The sequence below is a fragment of the Balaenoptera ricei genome, chromosome 2 (genome assembly GCF_028023285.1).
Source record: "Balaenoptera ricei isolate mBalRic1 chromosome 2, mBalRic1.hap2, whole genome shotgun sequence".
NCBI lineage: Eukaryota > Metazoa > Chordata > Mammalia > Artiodactyla > Balaenopteridae > Balaenoptera > Balaenoptera ricei.
In genome coordinates this window covers 155,598,841-155,617,349 of record NC_082640.1, presented here as the reverse complement: position 1 = coordinate 155,617,349, position 18,509 = coordinate 155,598,841, and the positions used below count along the sequence as shown (strand labels likewise).

Genomic DNA, 18,509 nt, shown 5'->3' with positions numbered 1-18,509 from the left:
GCTGGGGAGTGCAGGGGTTCAGGCTAGGGCACAGGAGCACTGCTGAGAGCACGCCAGCGAGAGCCAGGAGGTGAGAGGAAACCACTGAGAGCCCTCCAGGGTGGGTGTGGGGACCATGGCCCCAAGGGCTGCATGGAGGGAGCAGGACCACAGCAGTTGAGGCACAGCAGGGAGGGGGAGGGGCATGGCAGCTCCAGTGACCGGTAGCTCCAATCCAGAGCAGAAGTTCAGACCTTTTGGCGATCAGGGACCTCTGTAAGAAGCTGGGGAAATCCATGGACCCTCTCCCCAGGAAAATGCATATATGCACACAATGCAATATTTGGGGGACCATTTCAGGACATTCCTAGGCCTGGAATCCATGAACTCCCTAGGGGTTCCAGGCTGATTTGCTTTGGGTGAGAGACCCACCAGGGTTCCTGGTACCACCAGTCTTTTCCCTAAGATCACACTGCCTGAGCCAGTGGGGCGGGGGGAAGAGGAACATGGGAAACAGCAGAGGCAGTTCCAAGACCAGGCCCTGGGGGAGGGGAGAGACTCCCAGTGGTTGTGAGAAGGAACTGGGAGCTCTGCACAAACTGGGGCCTCCAGCCAGCCTCCAGGCCACTGCAGCAGCCGAGCCCCAAGGGCCTCCCTCCTGCAGTGGGGAGGGGTGAGGACAAGTACCAGCCTGGATGGCTTAGCCCCCATGACCTAGGGATGCTCCAGAATGGAGGTCCCGTTCTTACCGCCCTGCCCCCGACCCTGTAACGTTGTGTTTACAGAGGCAAGGGCTCTTGAGAAGGCAGGAGTCAAAAACTAGGAGGGAGGATGGGGCTGTTCGGTGGTGTCTGTCCTTACGGGGTCCACGCGGTGCGACCGGGCAGGGGGCCAGGGCACCCGCTGGTCTTTAAGGCCCAAGGGAGAGGTCTTGTCCTGACACGTGTCCACACAGAAGTGGGATCTGTTTAATAAACTGTGTCCTGCGGCTTCCCCTGGAGATCCCCCTTCAGCCCCGTGCTGAGCCGGGGGAACCAGAGCGCAGGACCAGAGGCACCGGCCCTGGGGCTGGTACGTGTGGGAGGAATTAGGTCCCCGGGGAGAGACCCACTCTTTTCAGTGCTTTGCTGCTCTTCCGTCCTCGTCTTTCTGCAGATCACCCATCCTTTGCCCTGGATCCCCTCCCTCCCGCCCCCAACCCAGCAACCTGCCTGGGACAGGCCACTGAGCTGCTCACCTCTTGCTGTTCTCCATCTGCCCCGCAGGCTGCCCCTTCCTCCGCCTTCAGCCTGCCCCCCGTCCACACTGCCCACATTCTCCTCTCGTGCCTGATCCCACAGGCAGACCCCTGGCCCAGTGGGACCCGTGTGGGCTGCTGTCCTCGTTCTCCCCAGCCAACAAGGGGAGGCCCCCAACCACTGTCCAGACCTCGGGAGGGTGGAGGGAGGTAACAAAGGGCCAGGGCTCCTGCCCAGTCTCTGCCCAGTAGCAGTCCAGCATCCTGACCTGCTCCTCTCCCCAGGCAAGGCCGGGGTGGCGGCCAGGGCAGCAGGGCATCAGCCCTGCGTCCTCCCCATACAAGCTTTGGAGAATCATGTGTCGTGGCAGTGGTGTTTGCTGATGATTCCGGCAGAAATGTGAGGAGATGGAAACGGCCCGCTTTACACTCCCCCACCCTAACCCCCTTCCGGTCCCAAAGTCTCATGCAAAAGGTACAGGAGGCCCCAGGCTACGGTCATGTGTGTGGCAACAGCTGCCACTGCTGGGCTGGGACGTCGGCCTGGCACTTGCTGGTCACCAGCTGGGTGGTCTTGGCCTCCAGGCAGAGGCCGCTGACTGAATGCTGGATGAAAGAGGCTTTTCTCCTCCATCTCTGTGGGGAGAGGCAGGAAAGGAGGGGAAAGAGAAAACAATGATTAATAATAATCATAATGTTCATCCCTTCAGTACACGTGTATGTAAGTGGCCCTAGGACACACCCCCATTTAAATGGTCTGTGTGTCCCTTACAGAAGAGGTGCCCACACCCCACATGCAAACCTGAAGCCCGTTCCTCCTGAACTCTCTGCCTTCTGTAGGCTGGCATGAAGAAGTCACTGTCTAGGTCAGAGGCCCATGGGCTGGGCTGAGTCTAGCCCAGAGATGTATGTTGTCTGGCCTGCACGTGCTTATTTAAAATTTGGCTTAGTCATTGCATAAAAACCTGCATTTCCAACTTCCCTTTAGACATGGGCCTGGTTTCTTTGGTGGCATCAGTTGGTTGTGGCCGGAGACCTGCTCTCTGCTAGTCAGCCTAGTTCCTGTTCGCCATAGTCCCACCTGGGCCCGACTTTTCTCCTCTAGGGCTTCCCCACTTGCACTCTGTAAGCCCTTGAGTTTGAGTCCTGGACTAGGTGAATCTTTTACTCCTTCAAACAAGATTTCTTCTTCCTGCAGCTCTAAGCTTCTGCCCTGGCCTGTAGCTGTGCAGCCGGTTACCTACACCCTTTAATGGGAACTGGTCGCCATCCCTGCAGAGATGAAGAGTGATGGAATGGTGAGGGCACTTGAGTCCCCCTATCAGAGTCATGAAGGGGCTCCTGAGGCAGTGCCTTCACCTCCTGGTGCCTCCCCTGCCCCAAGCTTGACAAGGGGGACAAGAGTTGTTCCTGTAGACCATTTTGGAAGTGGCTGGATGGACGATGGAGTGTGGTCTGGAGAAGGGATGAGAGGCTGAGACCCAGGTTTCGAGGCTCAGGGAAGAGTAAACAGGGAGACAGGTCTATTTTTGGTTTCTCTCCTATTTCCCTTCCTTGCATCCATAGCCCCTCTTCCTATATCTACCTCGTCCTCTGTCCTCCGAAGAAGTGGGGAATGCTGGAGCCGCAGGGCTCTGAGGGGGAGGGGCCCTGTTCTCACTGGAGCAACTGGGAGAAGGGAGATGAGCGGCACCAGCTGCAGGGCCAGCACTGGGGCGGCAGGGGAACGTGGGGTGGCCACAGAAGGGAACCAACTGGGAGGTGCGAACAGGGTGGAAGGCAGCAAGGGGGCGTGCTGCAGAGCCCAGAGTCCCCTTAGGAATGCGGGGCTGAGAACCAGTCTCTCTGGCCCATGTGGTCCCAGCAGAGAGGGCTTCCTGGCTTAAAGGCCCCGGGCGGTGGGCAGGATTGGGCCTTTGGTCCCTCTGGAGCTCACAGCATCCTACTGCCTTGTGCTCTTCCAGTCTCCGACCTCCCGGGAAGGGCTGGCCACACACTCCCCAGCTGGGCATTGCTGGGCCACTTTCATCCTTACGGCCAATGTGATCTGCACCTTCCTTGACACAAGGTAGGCACCGAATGCAGTTTTGTTTTATGAAGAATGAATGCATGGGTGAATGAATGAATCACCCAGTCATGAGGAAGTGCTCTGCAAATCACGGGATTCTCACTTCCTACCGGTGCCATCAGGCACAGTCTTGGGGTCTCCCCGACTCTCCTGGCCATTATGTTCTGGCCTGGCCAGGGAAACAATATCGCCTCACAGCGCGCTCCCATCGCCACAGTCTCGGTTCTTGCAGATTCCTTATAAGGCAGACAGGGAGAGAGCCCCTCATTTTATAAGTGAGGAGACTGAGGCCCAGAGAGGTGAGGGGGGGTGACGGAGCTAGGACCTGCTGACATCTTCCCAGCAGCTCTATGCACAGGTATCTCTCCCATAACTGATACCCAGGTGGCCTCAGAAACGGGGCCAAACGGGGACCAGGAAGGGAGGCCTAGATTTGAGAAGGCACCGGCAGTGGGAGAGCTGCTCACCCTTCCTCCTGGAAGAGAGGGCTCAGCTGTTGGGGCCCCTGCAGGATTTGCAGGGGCAGAAGGAATGGGGCCAGAGGAGATTCCTAGGAGCCCTGGGTCAGTGTGAAGGGGGAAATGGATGCTTCAGCTCCAGAGAAGTATTTGAGTGGTGGCTACCCTGGGAGCTACTTCCCTGACTTTGGCCTCCGCAAGGATGGGGCTGGGAGTGGGCTCAAGGCCTGACCCTCAGAGAGGCCGGTACTCCAGGTCAAGGGGAGCCTGGGGACCCACCTAACTGCAGGGCAGGCGCAGAGGGCAGGTGCAGAGGGCAGGCAAGGGGGCAGGCAGGACAAGCTGCAGCGTCCCAACCAGGAAGTGCTTCAGATGTGTCCCGCAGGCCCAGCGAGCAGGCCTTGGCACACAAATCTCTCTCTCTCCCTCCCTCACACACACACACACACACACATACACACACACACGGAGGCTGAAGGGAGAGGAAGGATCCGGCTGCTTTTCCAGAATAAAATAGCAAACTGCCAGTCATCCCTAAAGAAAGAGCCGACCCAGGCAACAGAAAAGGGGTGGGAGGAAAAGCCCGTGGCTGAATCAAAAAACCAGGCACTCCTCTGCCCCTTGCAGTGCTCTGCAGGCTGGCCAGGGTCAGGCACAGTGGGAGCTACCAAGAAGGTGTGGGCAGAGGAAGGACTGGACCAGAACTCTGGCCTTTGTGTCCATTCCCGGGCAGAGCGGCAGCCCTCCCAGCCAGGAATGGAGTGGGGCTGACTGTCACTGGCTGCTGTGTGCCCTGAGCGTCCGTTTCTTCCTCAACAGGCAGGCCTGACCTGTCTCCCAGGATTAATGAAAATAGGGCAGGTGAGAGTGTTTGACAGATGGAAAAGGCAGTGCTCACGTGAGGCCGGCGTGCCAGCTTGGAAAACACTGTGGCTGGATCTCAGTTTCCCCAATCAGCCAGCAGTCAAGAAATATTTACTGAGCACCTATTATGTGCTGGGGCAAGACTGTGGGCTTACGAGTCATGCTGACTTGGGTTTGAACCTCAGTTCCACCCCTTCCCAACTATGTGATCTGATATGTTTCTTAAATTCAGTGAGCCTCAGTTTTCTCACCTCTAAAATGGGGTTAGTACTAGGGCCCACGTTGCTGGGTTGCTGGGAGAATTAGATGAGATGACCTATGTAAAACCCCTAGCACAGGTTCTCAGTAAAAGCTCACATTTATTTTGGCTGTGCTGGTTGTCAGGGGCTAGGGATACAGTGTTGACAAGCTAAATAGTCCCTGCCCGCACGGAGCCACAGGATGCAGGATGGACACCTAACAACTATTTACCGTACTTCGTCATGAGGAAAACAATAGACTTGACCTGGATACTGGCTTAGGTCCCCCAGATCCTCACTCTGGAGGGCTTATTTGGGTCTGTATGTCAAACCCTCACTGTGTTCCCCGGGGCTGCCGCCATCCCGTGCCCACGGGCGAGAAGGCTTACCTGCCTGCCTTCTCTCGGGTCGCACGCCTGCAGTGCGACCAGGGACCCGGGGAAGATGGAGGTAGAAGCGGCAGCCAGGCACTTCCCCTGCTGCTGGATGAGATGGTCACTGAACAGCCACGCCTGCAAGACAGGGAGCAGAAAGGCCAAGTCCAAAAGTACAGCAACGGATGGATGGATAGATGGGTAGATAGACGATAGAGCAAATACACTGTGTATTTTGGTAAAATTTTCTACAGACACTAGGGATGGGTGTATGGGTAATCACTGTACAATTCTTTCAACTTTTCTCTGTTTGAAATTTTTCATAATAGAATATTGGGGTGGGGGAGCTTAGCTGGAGCTGGCCAGAGGACGTACGGAGGGATGCTCAGGGGATGGGGGGAAAGGCAGGACACGGGAGCAGGGCAGCCAGGGGGCCAGTCCACGCCGGAGTCTCCACGACCTGCTCTACTGCGACGTGGTGCATCAACACTCATGTTGCGCACGTGTGTACACAGGCGTCCTGCATGCCCTGTATATACGGGCGGGCCACAGCTGCATCCCAGGAGAGAACCGGGCTCTGTTCGGGCAGCATTTCTCCCTCTGCAAGGAGAAAGCAGGTGGTGCCCATAGGGCGACTGTGTGACAGGCTACAAAGGCGACCAAGTATGGTGGGAGCAGACCCAAGGAGCAGAGTGGGAGGGGACAGCTTGCAGGGTCCTTGGGAAAGTGGGTTTGTGGAAGGTGTAGGCAGAGGGAAGATGAGAACGGGCAGAGGGAGGTCCCCACCCGCGCCCGGTCCTGACCCGGGGGCCCTAAGCCACTTACCTGGGCCGCCGGCGGGCTCTTGGCAGACCCTCTGCAGGTCCCCATGCTGAGCAGGAAGTTACCAGCCGTGTCCTGGCCCTGGGATTCTAAGCAATTAGCCCCCTGCTTAATGATGCCGGGGAGCACTTCCTTCACGGGGACGCTGAGAGGAAAGGCAGCGGTCAGGCTTGTCCTCTGCCCTCCCCGGGCGTACCCACCCTTACCCAGAGGGCAGCACCCTGCCAGCTCTCGGGGCACCCAGGTGTCCGTGCGGAGGGGAGCCGGGGAGCAGGCCTGGCAGCAGGGGGAGGTGAGCAGGGGATGGGGAGGGAGCAGGGGTGCCTCTGGGAAGACTGGGCCTCGCCCCACTGGGTTCTGGGCAGCTCCGGGAGCCCCAGGGACGGCCCTGGAGGCCAGGCCTGAGAGGGTTCAAACCAGAAACCAGGGCTCCCCAGTCCAGAAAGAGGACAGGCTGGGGAGAGGCTGAGGCCCAAATGTGGGCTCAGTAAACAATCTCGAAATGACAGGGAAAGGGGTCACTTTGAAGAGGCAAATGTAAAATACACAAATATGAAAATGTGCTCAATCTCACCAATGATTAAAGAAATACATATTAGAGAAGTACCACTGTTTGTTTACCATATGTTTATATATATATATGTGTGTGTGTGTGTGTTTATATAATTTATTTACATACATAAAATAATATATTTATATATTTAAGTGTAAGTATGTATATCTATGTATATATACACACATATACATATATATATATATATTTTTTTTTTTAAATATCACTACCTAGTGTTGGCAATAGCTGTGGGATTGGGTGAGAGCATAAATTGGCCCACCTTTTCTGGAGGGCAGTGTGGTATTACGTATCAAAGGCCTTAAAAATGTGCACACCTTTGTCCCACTTCCAGGAACTTAGTATCCTAGGGCAATAATTAAAGATGTGTGCAGAGATTTAGTTTAAAAGATTTTCATTCAGAGTGACTGCTTATACTGAAAACATTGGAAATTCCTAGATATCCAACAATAGGGGATGGGCTAAGTAAATTCTGATTCATCTGTAGGATGGAAAAAACCTTTAGCCATTAAAAATGACTCTGGTAATGTGGGTAAGTGTTCAAAACATACAGTTAAGTAAAACAGGCATGTTTCAAAATAGTGTATTATTAGAACATTTTATATGCACAGGAAAAATATGCTTAAACACACACACAGATATAAAACACACTGTCTTACCCTGTGGGTAATAAACCTAAAGGGGATGCTGGCCCCAGCTGACGTGGGCTCGTATTCCTGGGTTTAGAAGGTTATACACACACTTGGCTTACGGACCCACAGGGCGTGACGGGGAACCAGGAGGGCTTAGAGTCTGACCACATGCTAATCCTATCTGCCTCTGTTACCTCTGTCAGGAAGAGAACCTGGGCGGGGGGCATGGATCAGAACATTTCCGGCACTCTCTTGTCTCATGTGGACACCCTGCAGGACCTCGACCAAACCAGGTCTTCCTTCCTCAGGGCTGATTGGAAGCCCCCGGATTCCCAGAACCTACCCGCTCTCACAGAGCCTCAAGGAGAGCCCTTCACTTTCCCTCCACACTACTGGTAGCAGTGCCCCTTCAGAACCCCACACCCCCTTGTAAGAGGTCGTGCAGTTCTAGAACAGAGGCTGCAAACTGTTGGCCCCTAAGCTGAATCTGGCCCTGGACAGGTTTTTTCTGACCTGTACAGTGTGATTATTGGTGCTTTTAATTAGTTGGCAGTATTTTAAGATTTCAAGTTTACACAGAAAAATCCAGCTTCTTTTTTTTTTTTTTTAACTTTAGAATTTTTTGTTTTGAATTTTAGAATTTTATTTATTTTTTTTATACAGCAGGTTCTTATTAGTTATCCATTTTATACGTATTAGTGTATATATGTCAATCTCAATCTCCCAATTCATCACACCAAAAATCCAGCTTCTTTGGAAAACATAGGAAGGTCAGGCCACACCAAACTTGCATTCCAGCACGGCACTAACACACTGTCATGAGCAGCAGCTGCCCCCTTATGGGTGGAGCTTGTGCATTTCAGTTTGCCACAGTCCCCTCCACTCCTTACTGTCATCCCCACCCACTTGACTTATTGACATTGCCTGTCTGATCACGGTAGGATTTAAGTTTGCAACCTGCTAGGTGCAAGGCTGTTGGGAGGCAAAAGCTCCACCCCTCTGCTTCATCCACGGGCAACTGTGTTATACTTCCCCTCTATACAGAGATAAGGTCCTGCAGAAGCCTCTTTGAGAAGCCAAGGTTGTTTCAGACCCTCCTCTTCTCTTCCCCTCCCTACCCGCTGTTGCTTAGGAAGATGTGCAAGATGATCAGTTTTCAGAGGTGAGGCAGATACTGTCCAAGTGTGGCAATGTCACTGACAACAAAGGCCTGCCCACTGATGCTTATGGAGGAAACCCGGGGCTTGGGCAGCAATCTCAAGACCAGATGCAGCTCCTGAGGTGTCTGAGTGGTAGCAGCCCTGCAGCAGCTGGGATGGCCATCACCACCCTTCCTCTGCTCTCTGGCAGAGCCAGGTTTAGCTGTCCTATTTGTTGGTAGTCCTCTTAAGTCTGCATCTGCTTTGCTCTCTGTGGACCACCTCGAAGCTGGGCTGCCATTAGCCCTTATGATGCCTTTGTAGAAACAGCAATAGGCATCCCTTTCTTGAGACACTTTACTTCCATCTGTTAGAAAATCATCATAATATAGATGATTTTCTACCTTATGAAAAAAAAGACAAAAAAGTCTTTTGTTAGAAGACTTTTACTGTCATTTGCCAGGAATTGTAGTAATAAAGGTACAATACTGTGTGACCAGCACCCTTCAAATATGGTGTGCTTGTGCAATGCACAGCCTGCACAACTGTTCCTGAACATCCTAATAAAGGTAATACATTAGCAATTGCTGAGGCTAGCCACAGAACTCTGATCTGGAAAAGCGGCAGCACTGTAGCAGTGCTGCAGGCAGGCCTAGGAAAGCAAAGGCCTCTCCATTCAGCCTCCTAAGTTTCTCCACTGACCATCTGCAAATGTGGTCCAACTATTAGGATCTTGTCTGGAGGAACATGGTATCATCTGGGCCTATAGATCTCCTTTCTTTTTTTTTTTTTAAATTAATTAATTAATTTATTTATTTTTGGCTGTGTTGGGTCTTTGTTTCTATGCGAGGGCTTTCTCTAGTTGCGGCAAGCAGGGGCCACTCTTCATCGCGGTGCGCGGGCCTCTCACTATCGCGGCCTCTCTTGTTGCAGAGCACAGGCTCCAGACACGTACGCTCAGTAGTTGTGGCTCACGGGCCCAGTTGCTCCGTGGCATGTGGGATCTTCCCAGACCAGGGCTCGAACCCGTGTCCCCTGCATTGGCAGGCAGATTCTCAACCACTGCGCCACCAGGGAAGCCCAGATCTCCTTTCTAATTAATAACCTGATCCACTCCGGGCCCCTCGTCCTGAGAACTGAGGCAGAACATGAAGGAACAGACAGAGGATGAGTAAACTGGATAGGAATGAGCTGCAATTTCTACCTTAACAACAAAAAATCATTTTTAAACGTCCACACAGTGACAAAACAAACGGAAGGTGACTTATGCTCCTCATATCACACGGCTGGTTTCATCCACTCTCCTGTCTTTGTGATAGATCCAGACTTCTGGTAGTTATAAACGACTTCTTCCTCTTGGTGCTCATGGGATGACATGGGACACTGCGTGGGGACTGGGGTGTGGGGGGGAGAGGCACATCCCCGATCCTCCCAACTCTTCCCCCAGCTCCCCAGCTCCTGTCTGAGGCCTGGAGTCCATGACTCCAACCGGATAGCATGAACTCTGACAGAACATAAAGAAAGACTATGCTTTTTACCCTCAGAAATGACATGTCTGAATGAAACTGTCCCCTTAAAAGTGGCCACTTGAGGAAGCTGTTCATTTATTACAAGTTTGTAAACTAATGTTCTTCCATGCACAGCCATCATCTGCGGAGCTGGGGTCCTCCAGGCTGCCAACTTCTTCCAAGGATGCTGCCGCCGCTCAGACTCTTCTGGAATTCCTTGAACATTGCTTGCAGAGTCAGTTTATCCTTGTTACTTGTTTCAGTCTTGTCACCCTGTATTTGGGACCCAGGATTGTATTATCTGGGTTAATCAACCAGCTTATTCACTGGACTTGGCTACAACTTAACTACGGCTGTTTTCCAAAAATCAAATCTGCCCTTGAAGGACAAAGATTTGCCTCCTTGGAGGATCTGCAGGCTCTGAGAGATGGAGTGTTCTGGAAAGCCATGATAGCATCCTTGGGAGACAGCAGCGGAAAAACCCGTTCCCCGAGGTGACATTTCTAGAAGAGAGAATGCTAATTTCAAAGTTATTACTGACGCTTATTGACTATGCAATTTATTCAGTTAAAAATATTTATCGAGTGCCCATTTTGTGACAGGCACTGTTCTAGGGGCTGGAGATAAGGCAGTGAGCAAAACAGATTAAACACCTCTACCCTCACGAAGCTTCCTGTCAAGTGTGGGGAGATGACAATAAAATTAATTGGCCACATATATGCTGAATGACAATAAGGGTGACAGAGGAAAATAAGCAGGGAATGCTGGGGAAGGTGCAGTCGGCCAATGCAGAGTTCGGGGGAGCCTCACGCGGCGGGGACAGCTGAGTCAAGACCTGGAGGAGGTGAGGAATGATGTAACCAGGATGCTGAGAAGCATTTTGAAATGAGGAAAAAAAGAATCAGCTCCGCCCTCCCCACCCCTGTCATTACAGCTACTGCCCACCGTGCTGTAGCCCACACACATACACCATTTTCACGCTGCTTCCTCATTTGCTGGAGCAAACATTTCCCCATGTTTTTTCACGGTTTATGATTATAACATTAATTGACACATATTTGTTTAGGTCGACGCATCATGATTCACTAAACCCAGCCCCTATTGTTAGTTATTTCTCGATTTTTTCACAGCAGAGAAGCCTACAGTGGACATTTATTTGTCAACAGGTTTTTTGCTTTGGTTGCTTTATTTCCTTAGGATAAACTCCCAGAAGGGAGAGAAGAGAGTCAAAGGAAATGAGTGTTTCTGCAGCCTTTGCTACATAGTGCACTGTTGCTGTCCTAAGGGGACAATGGCCATTTCTAGCTCTAAGGCCCAGTCTGTTAAACTTTGGTTCCTACCACACCTCACTCTTAACTCCTGGTAACCTCCTCCCGGTTCCTCCAGACCCTTCACATGACAACAAACACCGACAGCTAGAAAGAGCCAGATTGCCTGGGCTGGGGAGAGATCAGGGTGAAGGGTCCCCAAACTGCCGGCCCCCACCCAGGCCAGATGCACGAGCTGAGGGCTGCACTCACGTGAGCTCTGGGTAGACGTTATCCAGGTACCAGCGGAAGGACTTGCAGTTCATCTTCTTCCTTTGCTCAATCCGCGTGGCCACGCTGGAGGAGAAGGCAATGCTCAGTGGGTGTGAGAAGGCCCGGGAGGCCGGCCCCCTCTTTCCACCTACCCCAGGGAGATAGGGCCAGGAGCTGTCCAAGGCTGCCTTCCAGCCTTGGTCCCTGCCTTAAGTCATTCTCTGACCTGCAAGCTCGTCCCAGGTTTCCTGGCCACGCCTTATTTCTCTCCTCAAATTCCTGCTCACCTTTCAGGATCTGCCCAGCCCATGGGGGCCAGGCTTTAATCTCAGCTTCTTACTCTTTGAGACCTCAAGTGAGGATACCACTCTCTGGTCCTTATTTTCACAGACTTAGCAGAGCCTTAGTGAACTAGTTTTCCTTTCCTGCATTCCAGTTGAGCAGCAAGTGTCTACCAACAAGAAAACCACGCTTTAAACATCTTTCCAAAAAGTTGGCAAATAAAAACCATCTGATGTGTCCATGGACACCTTCCTCAGCTCCACTGACCATAATGGCCACTGACAGATGACCCTCACCGCCTCTCTGAGCCTGTTTGTTCTCAGTAAAGTGGGGACACAACCATCTATCTCCAAAGGTTTTTGTGAGAATCAAATGAATAAAGGGGACATAAGTGCCGAGCACAGGGTAGGTCCTCAGCAGATGTTACTTCCCCACTAAAAGAAATAGTGACATAACTTCTTTTTTTTTAAAACTTTTTTTTTAAGGGATAAATACAAACAAATAGAGGGAGATTCATTGATGATCGCTAATAATGTTTTCAAACATATCTGACCACAACATTAAGTAAGAAATAAATACATTGTGACCAAGTATACCCATGGGCATATATGGCTACAAACATACAACCAAAATAAGAGTTTTCACAAAACAATATCTATCCATAACTGCAATCAACTGTTATGTTCTGTACTAATCTGTAATACTCTAGTTCTCTATCATTTAAAAAAAAATACTGGTCACGACTCTCTAAATTGATTTCGCAACTAATCCACATTTTGAAAATGCTTAACTAGACTGTAGTCATAACAGTTCAGGGCAGAAAAATAAGCTAACGGATCACCATCAGATTTTGAACAGCAAGGGGTAGAGCCAAAACCCCGAGTGTTTTCTACAGAGAGCCATCCTTAAGCACTTCCCCAGATGTCCGTCCTGCAGGCAGCTTGTGGGCCGGCAGAGCTCTCATAAGCGAGCCCTCCCTGGTTATTTCTCCCTATGAGGCTGCATCCTCCTCAAGGACCCGAACCTTGTCTCTGCGTCGTATACCCTACAGGCCCAGAAGAGCCCAGCGGCCTGGGGCAGCTCAGTTGCTAAGGAGACCCTGAGCGCTTCCCTGGCATACACACAATTTTGTATTTTGCTAAGGTTGTGGAGGGAGGCCAAGGGGGGCTGGGAGAGGGGCCCACCTGCCGAAGGCCTTCCCTATGGCCGAGGGCCGGGCCTCGTAGTAATACTGCTTGTATTCATCCATCCACACCTCTGCAGTGCGCTTGGTATTCCTAAAAGGGTAGGAAGGAGCAAAATAAGGTCACCAGGGCGGTGACAGAGTTAGGGTTGGGATCAAGATCAGCTCTGTGCAGTACAGGGTGCGGAGGCTCTCAGGAATGCACGCGAAAGAATACTGATTGGGGTGGTGTCAATGAGAACAGTCTTTTTGGAGGACAATCTGTCAGCATCCATCAACTCTGTGGGTATAGATACTCTTTGACACTCCACTTTGAGGAATCTATTCTACCAAAATACCAGCATGTGGGCAAAGGGACATGTACAAGAATACTTGTGTCATAAAACACTGGTGACAACCTAAATGCCCATCAGTAGGAGAATAATGAACTACGTCCACATGATGGAGTACTAGGCAGCCTCGAAAAAGAACACCAAGGTTAGTACATACTGACGCTGAAGGATGTCTACAATTTAGTGTGGAGTGGCAGAAAAGCATGCTGCAGAAAAATCATGCAGTGCGACCCCATTTATATAAAAAACACAAAAAGAATAGATACATGTATATGTATAACCGAATCACTTTGCTGTACACCTGAAACTAACCCAACATTGTTAATCAACTATACTCCAGTATAAAATAAAAAGTTAAAAAAATGTAAAAAAAAACACCCCACTAACGCATGCATCTCTATACAGAAACTATATATATATATGAAAATAAATTAAAAGACCTGAAATGATAGGCTAGAAATCTATTAGCAGTAGTTACTTTTGGAGAGACAAGTGGATACGAGTAAGACTGGGTGAAAGGGACTTTCACTTTTTTCTCTCTATGTGAAATGAAGAGTAAAAATTATAATGTATAACATACTATATGTGCAGATATATATATAATATATATGATATAGTTTGAATTTTTACAATAAACATGTATCACTTTTACAAGTATAAAAACAATTAAAATGGGATAAGGGGAAGCAAAACAAAAAGACAGGCCATTTGATGAGCTAGATCTGGGGAGCCACCGCTGGCAACAAGGGAGCCTGAGAAGATGAAGACTCATCCCTGGGAGGGGGGCGCTCATGACGCTCCTCCCACCCTCCCCTTGCCACCAGCATCAGGGGGGCGGGTGATGGGGGTGGTCTTCTACGACCCTGCCCACTGCCCCTCAAGATGAAGTGCACGCTGTGACTGGGGACATGGATGGGCAGACGCTGACCAAGTCAGGGTCAGGACATGGCGTCTATGACCAGTACTTGGGACCCAGTGAGTGGAGGGCAGCTTCCAGTTGGTCATTTGGCTGGTTTTCCAAGACCCTCATGGACAAAGACAGTCAAAACAAGAGAGGCTTGGTGAAGACACTCCCAGCTTCATCCTTCCAGCCTGACAGTACCGGGATCCCAGAATGGGGGGCAAATGGGGAAACCGAGGCCCAGAAAGGTGGGGTAGCTACCCACAGTCCCTTGGGTAACTGACAGGGCTGGGGTCTAGGTGTCTTAGCTCTTAGCGCGGTGCTCTTTGCACTGTGACCTACCTGATGTAGGTGAGGGCATTGCCCTCAGGAAAGTTGTAGGGGTGCCGTTTCCTGAAGACGTGGCCCACCCGGCTGCAGGGCACGATCTCCAAGCTCCCACCGCACATCCACACCCGGAAGGAGAGCTCTGCAGAGACGGCAGCCATCAGGAGGGGGAGGAGCCACTTGGCAAGTCCCCACGGAGTGAAGGTGGGAAGGAGCTGGCTTCCCTTGCCTTTGGTGTCTCCTTGGAGGCATACGCTGGTGTCTGAGCTCCTGGGCCTGTTTACACGGGGTGCACCCACTCCTTGCACGTGTTCCTGACTGCTCTCTCCATGCGTGCGCACACACACATCCCACACACACACCCCCTCCTCACACACACTCCACACACACACACGCTCCACACAGACACTACACACCCATTCCACACACGCATACCCTCCACACACACCACACACACAAACCACACATACCCTCCACACACACATACCCGCTGGCATCTTTCTGGCTGGCCCAGACCTCCCTCATGGCCCCGGTGGTCTCCATTTACAGCTACCACTGGCCCTACTGAGACATACTTCCTTTTGGTGGCGGTGGTGACGCTGAACGAGCTTTCACAGATGACTGTGGTCCCTAGTAGTGCTGGGAGAGACGAGCAGTGGCCATCCTGCCTCCCAGAAGGGGACGTCACAAGTTGCCCACTCTGTTTTCCACTCAACAATCCTCACTTCCGACAAGGACCCACCTCGGCAGCTGGCTGAACCTCACATAATCTCTTCTGATTTTCTACTTTCTTTCATTTTAACCCTGAAGTTGGACACCCTTTGACATTAAAACACCTCCTTCTTGTCCCAGAAAATCCGTAGCCCTTGTTTTTTTGTTTTTAATTAAAAAAAAAAAAAAACAAACAAACGGAAAGACCAGTTATTTTCATGAGTTCCAGCCTTGGTTCCTCTTCCCACTCCCCAGTTGGCTGTAAGGACACTTGTGGTCCCTGGCCAGGTGTGGGGGCTCTCATCTGGAGCGACTGCTCAGGGCGCTCCCAGGGACAAGCAGAGTGGGCAGCGGAGGTGGCAGGACTAAGGCCCCCCTCCTGGCCAGCCTATGTGCCCCAGGTGACTTCCCAGTGTGGTCCACGACTGGGCGTTAGGCATATCTGGACCCGCACACAGGGTTGTCTACGTTAATGGGCTTCCCTAGGTCTGCCTGCAAACTGCCAGGCCTCTGTCCCTTCTCCTGGTCAGAGCTCTGCAGCTGGTTCGGCAACTGAGATTTAGAACTGGGGACGGAAGATCTGCATTCTGGTACCATTTCTTCCAGATTAACTTTGTTGTGCTAGTTAGGTCATTTCATCCCACATAGTCCATATTGCCCACATTACTATTACTTATTGTCATTTTTATCAACAATGGCAACGACAGGGAATTCCCTGATGGTCCGGTGGTTAGGACGCTGCGCTTTCACTGCCAAGGGCACGGGCAGGTTCGATCCCTGGTCAGAGAACTAGGATCCCACAAGCTGCATGGCGCAGCCAAAAAAAACAACAACAATGGCAACAACAAAAGCGGTAACCATCATCCATTTACTGAGCACTCTGTGCTCTTTATGGCTGATGTCTAATTCTCACAGCTACCATGTGGCATTGGTGTTATGATCCCCCACGTTTTTAATAAGGACTGCGAAGCTCAAAGATGTTAAATAACCTCTCCAAGGTCACCTCCATGCTCAGGTGCAGAACTGCAGTGTAAAGTTCACACTTTGTCCAGCAAGTCCCACTGTTTGAAACAGATCATGATCTGTCAGACGCCGTTGTAGAATCCCTTACACTCTAGTGGGGGGAGACAGGAACTCAGTAAAAGAAGAAACCAAAATACAAGTAGACAAGAAAATGAGTAGAATACTTCATCTGTGAAGCAGGTAGGAGACTGAAGCAGGTGAGTGGAGTTGGGGGTGAGGCTGCAGTTTTAAGGCTGATTAGGGATGTTCTCGATGAACGGGGATGGGACATTTGAGCCGAGGCCTGAAGGAGGTGAGGAAGAGGCACGTGACTCTTAGGGATGAGCGTTCCGGCCAGAGGGACAAGCAAGGGCACAGAGCTAGAGGTAAGAGCACCGTAGGCAGGAGTGGAGCGAGGTGCGGGGAGGGCAGAGGAGCTGAGGGCGGAGCTGGTGGTGTGTGCTTGCAGGGAGAAGGGCAGATGGTGTAAGGACTTCGGGTTTTGCTCTGAGTGATGCGGGAGCCCTTGCAGGGTCTTGAGCAGCTGAGTAACATAATCTGACTACCTTTTAAAAGGATCCCTAATAAGAATCCCAAGGTTTTCACGTTGGCCACCCTCAATCAAGGCGGCCTCTGGGTTCTGGCGTTTGGCTCTCTCAGGGGAAACAGGAACGAGTCTCGGTTTGGGCACCTCCCTTCCTTCCACAAATGAACAGTTCTGAAAGACCCAAACCCATCGGTGACGAGAGTCTCCTGGCTCAAAACTGGTCCCAGCAGCTGAACGTCTGAGTGCCACGGCTAGCCTAGGAATTTCTTTGAATTTTTTCCAAGAAACAAAACCTTCCCTACAACCACCGTGTGGTTCACCTTTCAGTTCCGCAATCACTGAGCCCTGGCCTCAGGCAGAGTTTGAAGTTAGCTATTTGACCATTCACTTGTTTCTCCATCAGTCCCCAGCCTTAAAAAAAAAGAAGGAAGGAAAAAAGAAAAAGGCCTCTGGATGCAGCAGAGACCGTTACTTTCCCAGCCCTCTGAATCTTTACAGGAAACTGGATTTGCCAAAGCTCCCTTCAGGCTGAGACGGAGAACACAAAAGAGGTCACTTAGGCCCAAAATACATAAAAGGAGGTCAGAATGGAAGGGTCACTGCACCTCAGTTCCCAGAATTTACTCCTCTGAATGCCTGCCTGGAAACGGTTTCCAAGAGTAAGTTACAAAGGGGAGAAAATCCCACGCCTGTTTCCACTGCGGCTGGTCCTGAGTCAGAGCCCCACTGCCCATCTGTCCCACTGCCCCAGTCAGAGAGGGAAGAAAGACCTGGTCCTTGCCTCCCAGAAACACAGACTCTGACTTGGATCACACCTCACAACACTTAAGTGGCTCCTGTAAAGGCACTACCTATACCTGTCAGACGTGGAGTTTCCCGGCTGAGATCTGGAAGGCGGCGTCTACCTCAGTTTGCCCATCTGTCAGATGGGTGAGATATCACCAGCCCTATTTACTTTGCAAAAAACCTGGTCAGGTTGAAAAAGGAAGCAGTGGGAAAGGGCTCTGCAAAGGACTGACTGGGTCCACTGCCAGAGTAAGGACAGGCCTTTGTGTTTCACAAGCCTCAAGGTACCTGCCCCCAAAACCCTGCCCCACTCCTGGATCCCTGGGTTCGATCGCCACCCTCCTCCACCACGCTCCTCATCTGGGAGGCTGCCTGTGTGGGCTGCACCCCTGGACTTCCTTCCTGTGTGAGGAAGTTCAGCCAGCAGGTCGGGGGAGAGTGAGGGCGGGTGTTTATCCCCTGACACCTTCCACCTGGCACAGTGGACTGGCTTCAGGCGCCCCAAGACCACAGCTACTGTCGGGGAGCACTCCCTCCCTGTCTTTCAGACCTGGGGGTGGCTACACGTCCCAGCAGTCACCAGCCCAGCCCTACCCTGGCCCTTGTGGTTCCCTGTAACTTGCCCACGCCGTGTAAATAGGCCCTTTTATAAACCCCCCTTAAATTACCCACATCAGATGTTCCATCTGCACCCAGCCTTTATCTCACCTGAACCTCACCAGCGACCCTGGGGGTTCACTGGCTCTTCCCTTTCCTTGTGGGGCTAAAGGGTTCCTATGGCCTCATAACAATAATAATGGCTACCAGCATCTTCACCCCCATCATCTCACTGAATGCTTATAATAGCCTCTTGGGGAAACTGAGGCTCGGGGAGGCTTTCACTTGCCCAGGGCCAAACAACTTATAGGTGGTAGGGCCAGGATTTGCACCCAGGCCATCTGACCCCATTGCTTACGTTTAACCGCCACCCCCTACTGCACACACCACCCCCAGCCTTTCTTGTAGGGAAGCAGCCATGTGCTTCCTC

The 18,509-nt window shown here is 51.5% G+C and overlaps 1 protein-coding gene across 1 annotated transcript in view; it reads right to left on the bottom strand.

The window, feature by feature from the left end:
* Window positions 1-1,214: 1,214 nt before the first annotated feature.
* The window catches only part of GALNT16 (polypeptide N-acetylgalactosaminyltransferase 16), a 101,917-nt gene continuing 84,622 nt past the window's right edge, over window positions 1,215-18,509 (bottom strand). Inside the window, exons 10-15 of the mRNA XM_059915761.1 lie at window positions 14,452-14,578; window positions 12,878-12,970; window positions 11,412-11,495; window positions 6,045-6,186; window positions 5,235-5,357; window positions 1,215-1,852 (exon numbers count right to left, since the gene is read on the bottom strand). Coding sequence (XP_059771744.1) covers window positions 1,715-1,852; window positions 5,235-5,357; window positions 6,045-6,186; window positions 11,412-11,495; window positions 12,878-12,970; window positions 14,452-14,578 — 707 coding nt within the window. The 3' untranslated portion in view covers window positions 1,215-1,714. The remainder of the gene's footprint in view (window positions 1,853-5,234; window positions 5,358-6,044; window positions 6,187-11,411; window positions 11,496-12,877; window positions 12,971-14,451; window positions 14,579-18,509) is intronic.